The sequence below is a fragment of the Capricornis sumatraensis genome, chromosome 2 (assembly GCF_032405125.1).
Source record: "Capricornis sumatraensis isolate serow.1 chromosome 2, serow.2, whole genome shotgun sequence".
In the NCBI taxonomy this organism is placed as follows: Eukaryota; Metazoa; Chordata; class Mammalia; order Artiodactyla; family Bovidae; genus Capricornis; species Capricornis sumatraensis.
The window spans coordinates 200,548,352-200,560,352 of record NC_091070.1 but is presented as its reverse complement, the minus strand read 5'-3'; the positions used below and the strand labels follow the sequence as shown (position 1 = coordinate 200,560,352).

Sequence of the window (12,001 nt, the reverse complement as noted above, 5' to 3'; positions counted from 1 at the left end):
CTCTGGGAAGTGGAACTAGATGTGGGAAAGGATAGGTCAGGGTAACTATCTTTTATGCCATGGACCAGAATTACTTGGATTAAAAACCAAAATCAAGCCAGAGCATAAAAAGTTTTTTATGGATCCTCATTGCTCACAGAATAAAATCCAAGCATATTAGAACCATCTTTTATAACCCTGTTACTCAAAATGTGGTCCCTGGACCAGCTGTATGGCCATCAGCAGGGAGCTTGTTAGAAATGCAGAATCTCTGGCCCTACCCAAGATTTACAAAATCATAATCTGCATTTTAACAAGATTCCCAGATAACCCATATATGTACAGTATAAGAATCATCAGCTTCAATATTTTCTCCTCACTGGCCGAAAGAACTTGACTTCCTCTCCTTTAGTCTAAATTTAGTGGCTTGTGCGTGTGTGTGCGTGCGCGCGCGCTCGCGCGTGTGTGTGTCGGTGGCTAGTTAAATTCCAACCACTGTTTTAGACCCAGCTCCTCTACTCCAGGGACTTCCCTGGTGGCTCAGACGGGAAAGAATCTACTCCAAGAAGGCTTCCAAAACCCTCTGTAGCTCTGTTAGCACTCTTCCTTAAAATCCCACCTCCCTAACTGAGGGTGCTTAACCTTCCTTCAGCAAACATTCATTGGGCGCTTGCTGAGTGCCTGGCTGGACTCAGCGCCACAGTCGGGAGAAGGCGCTGAGTTGCCTTCAGGTGCATACTCAGCATCACCCAGCCTCACCCATTCCGGAGCCAGAGGTGTATGCGCAGCACCCGAAGATCCACACTCAACACACACATACCGAGCTCTGCGCCGCTTTTCTGAGTGTTACGGCGCCCTCCTCCCTCCGCGACAGAGTGCGGGCGGGGACCCACCGGTTCCGCCCGGCACTAGCAGCCGAAAAAGGAGGACCCCCCCCCCCCGCGCCGGGAGCGGGATCCCGGCGTCCGGTTGTCCAACCCCGTTCAGGCTTAGGCCCGCATGGAGGGGACTGCGGAGTCCCAGACGCCTGACCTGCGAGACGTGGAGGGCAAGGTGGGCAGGAAGACCCCTGAAGGGCTGCTCCGCGGGCTGCGAGGCGAGTGGGAGCCAGGAACCTCTGGCGCTCTGCTGCTCTCCGGGGCCCCTAGCACGGGCCACAGCCTAGGGGACAAGATCATGGCGCTGAGGATGGAGCTGGTGAGTGGGGGCTGCACGGGCCAGCGGGACGGAGTCTCCAGCGTGGGGCCGGAAAGGATGGACTCGCGTACCCAGAGTTGGGCTGGGGAGGAGAGAGTTAAAACCACCTGTCTAACTCCTCAGGATTCCTACCAGATCAATCTTTAATCCTTGGGGTCCATTAATTGCCTTCCCCACCAAGGGTGAGTGGAGTATTGACTCCGGATGGGAGGTGCAGGATTTGGTAAGGTTTTTTTTTTTTTTTTGCCAAATAATTGGGAGGGGAGAGGTACGGGTTGGAAAGCCCTGAGAACCTAGGACGGCACAAATCTAGCTCCTCCTTTCCCCCTAGCCACCATTACAGGGCAACAGTTTTTTTCTCCTCCTCCAAACTGGGACCGGGGTTTGTTCCTCTGTGGCTCCAGTATCCACCCCAACACTCTGCACAGAAGAGATTTGCGTGAAAACTGCCTGGACTAGGGCCACTAAAAACATCCTCTTTCCCTAGCATCCCCCACACCCACGGACAATATTTGAAAGTTCGTAGGAGCTTAGCAGACACGGAGGAGCAGCACCAGCGTGTTGACCTCACCTCCTCAGACCCTGTCTCCTTCCTGCCAGCCCCCAAGTACACTGGAGATTTGCATCTCATCTGCACTTCCTTGGGGAGAAGAGGAGGAAACCAGCACCCAGCCCCTTCCCTGTTGCTGCTCTAGATTCAGAGCCAAAAGGGCAGTTGGGGCCTCCCAGGCTCCCTAGGGCCCTGGTTCCGGTGAAAGGGGTAATCTACACCTGCCACCACTTTGCAACCAATTCTAGGGAACTGAGGAATTGCCAGCTACCTTCTGGCCTAGAACCAGGAGCCCACAGTGAGTGTGTCAGCTAATAGGTCTTCCTGGAGCCCCACTGTGCCCAGTTCTGTGCCATGCTGAGGGGTGTGTGTGTGTGTGTGATGCTGAGGGGTGTGTGTGCCATGCTGAGGTGTGTGTGTGTGTGTATGTGTATGCAGGGAGACGTTGGGAGGGAGGTCTTGGGACTTCCTGAAAGGATGGGAGGAGAGTTTCGTGGGCAGAGCAGTCAGGGAAGGCTCCCTGGGGGAAGGATTTGAATGCCATGTGTGCATTTGGCCTTGAAGATTGGAAGCTATTGCCAGATTCTCCCCAGTAGGGTTGTAACTGTGCCCACCTAAGGGAGGGGTCTGGCTTTGCCTCACTCTACAAACTTTAGCTCAGGGCAGAGAAAGAGCTAACTTAGAATGTCTTGCTTTGGAAACTAACTTTCACCAAGTGCATGTGCCAGGAATCATGCTGAACATTTTACAAGATAGGCTCCTAGTTCTCATGGAAACTTATTAGGTAAGGGATATTTTATAGATGAAGAAACTGAGGCACAGAGAGGCTAAGTAGCTGTCCAAAGTCAGACAAAAAGTAGAAAGTATAGCCAAGTTTTGAATTCAGATGATTTGCCTGCACTTTGCATTTTCAGTATTGAGACCTGCTTTGTGCCAGATGCACTAAATGTCTTTTATGTCACTGGAGGGAGAAAAGCAGTTATCCTTTTCCCCTCTCACAGAGGAAACAGGCTTGCAGGTGCTGAGGGGCTTGCCTGAGCTCGCACGGGGAGGAGCCATGGCTGGTCTCTCTGGCTTTTAACTCTTTCCTGTCTTTGGTGGAGATTGCGTGTGTGCTAAGTCAAGTCAGTCGTGTCCGACTCTTTGTGACCCCATGGACTGTAGCCTGCCAGCCTCCTCTGTCCATGTGATTCTCCAGGCAAGAATACTGGAGTGGCTTGCCATGCCCTCCTCCAGGAGATCTTCCTGACCCAGGGATCGAACTGGGGACTCCTCAGTCTCCTGCATTGCCAGGTGGATTCTTTATCACTGGCACCACCTGGGAAGCCCTGGTGGAGATTACCTATCGGTAAACTTGAAAGGATATGTTTCACTTTTGTTTGGGTCTTTCTGCATTCCTGACCCAGCCCGGCCTGGGGCCCAAGGCTCCCTATGAAAGACACAAGGGAGGGAGCCTTCTGGTCCTGCTCAGGGAGAGGTTCCCCAAGTGCCCTGCTCCATTCCTTTCCCCTCCTCTGCAAAGGTGCCTTTGGTCTCTATGTACTCTGCACTGGGGAGGGCAAGGGGTGGGGCATTTGTGGGGAGGGGGTTCCCCTGGAGCCACTTGTGGCAGAACTAGTCCAAGCCCTGTAAGTAGTGTCCTTCAACTGCCCCTCACCCAGCTTTCCTGCAGGGAGTGGGCAGGCCTGCCCTTGAGGCCAAGGTCATCCCTGCCTCTTGGCCACTTCCCTCCCCTACTTAAAAGTTGAGTGAACCAGACAGACTCTGGGATCTGTGGGAAGGGAAAACAATGGCAACCTCCCATACTTAATCCTCCCACCCACAGAACTGTTGCTATGGCAACCCACCCCCACAGAACAGTTTGAGAAAAAGCTTTAGGCAAAGAGAGAGAAGGCATGGGTTCAAGTCCTGGCTTTGCTCCTGATTCTTTTGTGATTTTGAGCAGAGCCCTGACTCTCTTTGGCCTCAGTTTTCCTACTTCTAGAGGCAGGGTAGGGGGGCGGGCCAAGGGTAACAATAGTCTGGGAATCTCAGTCTCAAACCAGGGAGCTAAGACTCAGATCTCTGGGTTTTTGTGCCTGGACTTGATTGAGATTGAGCCTGTGAGTGAGCTGCACTTGTGACCTTAGGGCTGGTCAGAGCATCTGACATATGCTTGTTAAGGGAGGAATGGAGAACCTGAATTCCTCTGGGAAGAGAACTGGGTTGGAGTGGCCTCTGAGGCTGCATCTTTTCTGTGTGATTTATCCCCTTTCTGTTTCCAGAGAGATTGGTGTGACATGAGTGTTTCTTTTTCTGGCAAGAAAGCCTTGCTTTCTTCTATTCTGAGCAGTTGTGCTGTCACAGTCAGGGAATCCCACTGTCACAGGACTGTAAGATCTGCTGCTCAGATTCGTTTCTCACCAGTGATAAAACCCAGCCCCCAAACCCGGAGACCAGCAAAGACACCAAAGAAAGTAAAGGCCAGAGAATCATAGCACTGAAGCCGACCTACCCAGTCCTAGTCTAAGCACCATAAATGAACTGGGTGGGACCTGCTGCTCTCAGGGAGCTCACAGTCTAGGTTAGGGGAGAAACAGACTAGCCACTGGCACAGGTGCTGGAACCCACAGAGCACTTCCTGGAAGTTTTCACTGTAGAGTGACATGGTCAGATTTGTGTTCTGGGAAGGCACAACTGAATTGGAGATGCAAGCTATTTCCTCTGGTTAGAATGGCTCTCCATTGCTTTGCCTGGCTAAGGCTCACTTGACTTTCAAGTCTCAGTTCCTGTCCTTTATTCTAGGAAGCATTTCCTTACTCCCCTGGTTAGGTTGTAGTCCTCTGGGTACCCACAGCTCTCTGTGTAGCATTTATGTCCCCTGGCATTTCCTGCTCTGAAATTTAAGTGTTTGTATCTTTGTCTTATCTTATCTACTAGACTGTGAACTCCCAGGGCAAGAAATGGTGTCTTTTCTTGCTTTATCTACAAAATGCCATGCCTATAAAAAACACTCAATAAATATTGTTCCACGACTGAATGGCTTAATTTCATCTTGAAGAAGTATGGGGAAGACTTTCTAGAGGAGGCAACATTTGAGTTGGGCCTTGAATATAGTCAATGGGAATTCCAGTTCAAGATGGCACGTTAAATACATGCATTTACTTCCATTCCCTCTTGAAACTCCATTAAAAGCTAGTAAAGAGCTTATTTTTAAAGCCATGAAGCCATTAGGACAAGAACAGGAGAGAAGGTGATAGAAATAAAATCTGGAAGCTGAAAGCAGAAGGAAGAGTAGTAACTAAGTAGTCTTGAAAAAAGCTGAATTCCAAGCCAGCAATACAGAAAGCAGAAAAGCAATCCATTTAGCACCTCAAAGGTCTCAGGAGCTGTGCTCAGATATTTCTGGAACTGAGGGTACAAATGGAGCTGAACACAAATGGGTTGATGAATGTCTAAGAATCATACTCTTTAAGATTCCCTTCACAACTGGGCAACTAATTGCCCACTACTCCTTTATCATCGCAGAAGACTGGAAATGTACGTTTTGGAAAGAAGGGAACAGAAGGAAGGGAAGAAGGGGAAGGGCAGAAGGCTGGAAAGCAGGAAGAAAGGGAAGGAGGGAGGGATGGAAGAAGGGAGGAAAGAGGAAGGAAGGGAGGAGAAAATGAAGCAGGAGAAGCATTTTTAGTATGAGAAGTTTTGTTTAATGCATTTAGTTTGGTCATGGACTAAATGGTTTCCCCTTTAATCTATTTGTCCCCAGCATGAAATAATTGAATATAATCTCTTTTATCTTGTATCATGAATAGTCAGTATAGTATATGGTACTTCAGTTATTTATGTCCAGATCTCCTAATTGAAACTGTAAGCTTCTGTTAAGTAGGGAGAGTTTCTCCATTATCTTTGTGTTCAGTTCAGTCGCTCAGTTGTGTCCAGCTCTTTGTGACCTCATGGACTGCAGCACACCGGGCCTCCCTGTTCATCACCAACTCCCAGAGTTTACTCAAACTCATGTCCATTGAGTCAGTGATGCCATCCAACCATCTCATCCTCTGTCATCCCCTTCTCCTCCTGCCTTCAGTCTTTCCCAGCATCAGGGTCTTTTCAAATGAGTCAGCTCTTCGCATCGTGGCCAAAGTATTGGAACTTGGCTTCAGCATCAGTCCTTCCAATGAACATTCAGGACTGATTTCCTTTAGGATGGACTGGTTGGATTATCTTGCAGTCCAAGAAGACTCTCAAGAGTCTTCTCCAACACCACAGTTCAAAACCATCAATTCTTCGGTGCTCAGCTTTCTTTATAATCCAAATCTCACATCTATATATGACTACTGGAAAGACCATAACTTTGACTAGACGGACATTTGTTAGCAAAGTAATGTCTCTGTTTTTTAATATGCTATCTGGGTTGTCTTTGTGTAATTACTAGAAGATCCAGGTACCCAATAATCATTTGTTTAATTGAATTCAAGTTGGGATAATCTTCCAAAAACACAAATAATTTCAGGTACAAAATTTTCTGTGCTTATGCCATAGTAGATAAGTTACTTATAATAATAGGTATAGGTGCCTTTTATTGATTAGTGAATACTTGTCAGACAGTATGCCATGCCTGTGACTGTTCCTTCTACTTCTTAATAAACCTTTAGAGAGTATCCTCTTTTACCATGAAGAAATGATGGCTTAAAGGAAATATATATTCCCATTTCATATGGCTCATTAGTGGCAAAACCGGAATTTGAGTCTAGGACTGTTTAATTCCAGTGGCTATATTTTTCTCAGTGTACAAATACTCGGTCTTATTTCTGGCTTATCATTGTTGGTTTGAGTGAAGCATTTATTTCCTGAATAGTTTAATAAATACTTATCAAGTAATATATATTTAAAAAATAATAAAACCAAAAGTCTCCAGATTGGGAGACACCAAGCAGAGTCTGAGAGCAAGAAGGGTTAAATTAAAATATACCAAATGTTATGTAATACCCCTCCTAGCCTCCTAGTCAGGACTTGGCTCCCAGAATAATGGCAGCTTTGCTTACATTATATTCTCTAAATGGGTATAATATAGTGAATCTTATGAACCCAAGAGAAACACACACACACACACACACACACACACACACACAAGATACTACCTATGTTACCCAATTGAACAGCCTCTGAATAACTCTTAGGTTCAGGGTTGGCAAGCTTCTGGCACAGAGTTTCCAATCAGCTTTTTTAGAGACCAGTCTGAAGTGTGAGCAGCAGCTTAAGATTGTAAGACTGGTGAAACCCTTTAACTATATAGACTTGAACAGAAAAAAAACAAAAAACAAAAAACTTAAATAGAGATATTCAGAGAGATAAGAACTTAATCATTAATTATATCCTTAAAGAGATAATATTACAGTCATGAAGAAAAATGGAAAGTTATAAAAGGAAACATGTAAGGACTTCCCTGGTGGTTCAGTGGCTAAGACTCTGCACTCCCAGTGCAGAGGACTCGGGTTCAATCCCTGGTCAGGGAACTAGATCCCACTAAACATTCTGCATGCCACATCTAAAGATTCTGCATGCTGCAAGTAAAAGATCCTGCATGCCAAAACTAAAAAGAAAAAGAAGAAGAAGAAGAAGAAAAATCCAAGATCTAGAAACAACTCTTGAAAATAAAAACATGATAGGAAAAAATGAAAAACTCAATAGAAGAGTTGATACTGTTGAAATATTTCACAAACTAGAATACACATAGGAAGAGGAGGAAGAGAGGAAAAATAGAGGATCCATTCAGGGTACCTTCTATCCAAATAAAGATATTTCCAGGAAAAACAAAAATGTGTGTGTGTGTGTGTGTGTGTGTATGTGTGTGTGTATAGGTGCACAGGCTTAGACAATTAAGAATCTGCCTGCAATGTGGGAGATCCAAGTTTGATCCCTGGGTCGGGAAGACCCCCTCGTGAAGGAAATGGCAACCGACTCCGGTACTCTTGCCTGGAGAATTGCATGGACAGAGGAACCTGGCAGGCTACAGCCCATGGGGTCGCAAAGAGTCGGACATAAGTGAGCGACTAAACACTTTCACGCTTTCATATATATACATATGTTTTTTCATATATATGTATTTTTCATATATATATATATAATCATCAATGAAATAATTAAAATCTCCCAGAACTGGAGGACATGAGCCTATAGATTAAAGGTGCCCAACAAATGACCAGTTCAGTGGATGAAAGCAGAATCACACAATGGTAAATCACTGTGATAATTTAGGACACTGGGGATCATGAGAAGGTCCTAAAAACTTTTAGAAAGAGTGAGAAAGTGGTCACATACAATAAAGCAGAACGGCATCAGACTTTTAAAATGAAGCACTGAAAATTAGAAGATGATGGAACAATGCTTTAAATTCTGACAAAAAACTATTTTCAACCTAGATTTCTATGCTCAGCTAATCAGTCAATAGTGTGAGGAATGAATAACAATGTTTTAAAACATGTGAAGCTTCAACAAATATACCTCCTATGCAGGTATAGTCTATGCAGACTTTTCTTGGGAAGCTGCTGGAGGAAAAGCACCACACATACATTAAGGAGTAAATCAATAAAAAAAGATGTGGGATCCAGGAATTGGGATCCAACTCAAGAGAGAGGCAAAGGGAATCCCCAAGATGATAGTGAAGGGAGATAGATCTCTGGAGGATAGTTGTGCAGCAGGGACAGATTGGAACAGGTCAGAAACTGCCTCGAAGAGGAGGGAATAGATAGAACATGTGATATGTTTAAAAGTCTTGGGGAGGGTGGAATCAATCGAGAGAGTAGTACTGATATATATAAAAGAAGCTTACTCCTTGGAAGGAAAGTTATGACCAACCTAGACAACATATTAAAAAGCAGAGACATTACTTTGTCAACAAAGGTCCGTCTAGTCAAGGCTATGGTTTTTCCAGTGGTCATGTATGGATGTGAGAGTTGGACTATAAAAAATGCTGAGCACCAAAGAATTGATGCTTTTGAACTGTGGTGTTGGAGAAGACTCTTGAGAGTCCCTTGGACTGCAAGGAGATCTAACCAGTCCATCCTAAAGGAGATCAGTCCTGGGTGTTCATTGGAAGGACTGATGTTGAAGCTGAAACTCCAATACTTTGGCCACCTGATGCAAAGAAATGACTTATTTGAAAAGACCCTGATGCTGGGAAAGATTGGGGGCAGGAGGAGAAGGGGACAACAGAGGATGAGATGGTTGGATGGCATCACCGACTCAATGGACATGGGTTTGGGTGGGCTCTGGGAGTTGGTGATGGACAGGGAGGCCTGGCGTGCTGCAATTCATGGGGTCGCAAAGAGTCGGACATGACTGGGAAACTGAACTGAACTGATATATATACACTGCTGCTGCTGCTGCTAAGTTGCTTCAGTCATGTCCGACTCTGTGCAACCCCAGAGAGGGCAGCCCACCAGGCTCCCCTGTCTCTGGGATTCTCCAGGCAAGAACTGGAGTGGGTTGCCATTTCCTTCTCCAATATATATAATGTGTCTAATAGACAGCTAGTGGGAAGGTGCTGTATATCACAAGGAGCTCAACTCAGTGCTCTATGATGAGCTAGAGGGATGGGGTAGGGGGTGGGGGGGTGCTCAGGAGGAAGGGGATCTATATATACATATAGCTGTTTCACTTTGTTGTACAGCGGAAGCTTACACAACATTGTAAAGCATTTATACTTCAGTTAAAAAAAATAAAGCTGTGAGAAGGAAATTTAGACTACTGGGAGAGAGTTTAGGGATGACTTACTGATAACAATATACCAAACTAAGAAAATAGTTGTGGTAGTAGTAGTAATAATAAGGATAATAATTATTATCTAAAAAGGAAAACTTAAAGTTGTACAAAAAAAATGGAAAAGTAACCACAGTAAATCACATGGCTTAGCTGTGAGTAGCATTTCCAAATTCTAATAAGGTAAATGCTGAATGATTAATTTTATTACATACGTTGTAATAAAATGGGCAGGGTGTGACTATGACAGAGATATAGGGAGTAGGATGAAAGAGTTAAATCCTTAACCTTCTATTATATACAAAGTCAATAGAAAATACTTAAAAATCAGTAAGCAGTTATTTAGAAATTGGAAGGTAAGTACCAAAATAAATGGGCCTCCTTGGTGGCTCAGCAGGAAAGAAACCACCTGCAATGCTGGAGACAGACATGGGTTTGATCGCTGGGTTGGGAAGATCCCTTGGAGGGGGGCGTGGCAACCCACTCTAGTATTCTTGCCTGGAGAGTCCCATGGACAGGGGAGCCTGGCTGCATTCCATAGCGTCGCACAGAATTGGACACAACTGAAGTGACTGGGCACACACGCAACAAAGTAAACAGCTAAAAAATTAATAGTAGTTGTCTTTGGCAAGTGGGATTTAGGATGGGGAAACTGTTACTTTTCTTAACAAATCTTACAGAACTATTTGCTTCTTCAATCTATATACATCTGTTACTTTTATTAAAAGTGAAGCTAAATGAAATGAAATTTTAAAAGTTATGTGTGGCAGGACCTGGAATTCCCATGGCAATATGGTAGAGATGAAGTTAGAGGGATGAGCATGAGCCATATAATGACAGGCTTTTGAATACCTGCTGCTAAAATATTTCAATATTCTCTTTTCTGAGAGCAGTGCAAAGCCCTCAAAGGTTCTTGAGCAAGGGAGGGACAAGTTCAGACTTGTGCTTGGGGAAGATAACTCAGTGCATCTGAGCTGGAAAGGACCCTAGAGATTACCCAGTAAGTCAGACTTGCACTCAGTGCAGGCAGGGAGACTGGTATATAGTAGAAGGAAGTGCCAGATCCCCAGCCAGCAGGATTCTGACCCTTTGAAGCTCTAGCCAACCCTTCCTTCCCCACAGTGGCTACTGCCACACCCCAAAGGGACTTGGGGACCAGGTTAGCATCCTCTTTATGCCACGCCCCCAGCTCATGCCTCTGTTTGGCCCAATCTATTTCCCAATTAACACTTGGCCCCCTCTAAGGCAACTTTTTGGATGACTGCTTCTAAGTCTTACTGGTGAATCTGGACCGGTTCAGTAGTAAATATCCTATCTGTGAAGTTTAAGTCTCAGTAGGATTGGATTTTAATATTTAATATTTATTGAGATATCACTCTATACCAGGTACAGTGGTCCATACTTAATAGACAACATCTCAAAACTCTCCCAACCACCCTGTGAGGTGAGTCATTTAAACCTATTTCACAAACAAGGAAACCCAGGGCCAACAAAGGCAAGAAAGTTGCCCACAGTCACAAAGCTGGATCCGTTGTAGAGCTGAGATTTTAAGCAGCAATCTCTCTGCTTCTAAAGCCTACAGTCCAAACCATTCTATTTACATGGTTCTTGAAAGTCAAGCATAGTTGTTTGGATTACAAGGTAGAGGCCTCTAGAAACACTGGGGAAACCCATGGCCCAGAACCTGGGACTGATTTCTTCTCCCACTCCCCTAGGCTTGCCTGAGAGCCATCGACGTGAAGATCCTGCAGCAGCTGGTGACCTTGAACGAGGGCATTGAGGCGGTGCGCTGGCTGTTGGAGGAGAGGGGGACATTGACCAGCCACTGCAGCAGCCTCACCAGCAGCCAATATAGCCTGACAGGCGGGAGCCCAGGCCGCTCAAGGCGAGGCAGCTGGGACAGCCTGCCAGACACAAGCTCCGCTGACCGGCTGGACAGTGTCTCCATCGGCAGCTTCCTGGACACAGTGGCGCCCAGCGAGGTGGATGAACACGGCCCCCCTGGGGCTCCCCGCCCCGAGATGGACTGGGCAAAGGTTATACCTGGTGGGGAGAGGGCCAGGACTGAGGTGGACCTGACAGCCACCAGGCTAGGGAGCTTGAGGGCCGTGTGGAAACCCCCAGGGGAGGGGCTGCAAGCTGCACCTCCTGAGCCGCCAGAGGATGAGAGTGCCAAGCTGGGCTTCGAGACCCACTGGTACTGGGGCCAGTGCCAGGATGATGTGACCTTCCTGTAACAACTCTTCCACCCTTTCGTACTCCTATGGCTCTTTCATCACTGGGCCCTGGTCTCCCGTGAATTTGTTCTCCCTCTATCTGGAATTAGGAAGAGGCTGCATTGAAATCAGTTACCATGAAACCTGGCCTTACCATCCCTCTGGTCCCTGGGGAGGCTCTGCCTTTAACCTTCAATTATTGGGTCCCTAGAGCTATTTCCATAGGTACATGGACTCTAGAGGCTTGACCTGTGGCTCCAGGTGTGATAGTATCTCTTCTCCTTTCCCCACAACTAGGTAAGGATTTGAGGGTTTAGCATCC

At 46.1% G+C, this 12,001-nt stretch overlaps 1 protein-coding gene across 1 annotated transcript; it reads left to right on the top strand.

The window, feature by feature from the left end:
- Window positions 1-978: 978 nt before the first annotated feature.
- Window positions 979-11,700, top strand: LURAP1 (leucine rich adaptor protein 1). The gene is made up of 2 exons (XM_068962904.1): window positions 979-1,176; window positions 11,179-11,700. Exons 1-2 carry the CDS (start codon window positions 979-981, stop codon window positions 11,698-11,700), a joined length of 720 nt encoding a protein of 239 aa, XP_068819005.1.
- The last annotated feature ends 301 nt before the right edge of the window (window positions 11,701-12,001 follow it).

Excerpts from the sequence above, each read along its gene's own strand:
- LURAP1 (XM_068962904.1), top strand. The coding sequence starts at position 979 with ATGGAGGGGACTGCGGAGTCCCAGACGCCTGACCTGCGAGACGTGGAG. Across the intron at positions 1,177-11,178 it reads TGGCGCTGAGGATGGAGCTG|GCTTGCCTGAGAGCCATCGA; the intron begins GTGAGTGGGGGC and ends CCACTCCCCTAG.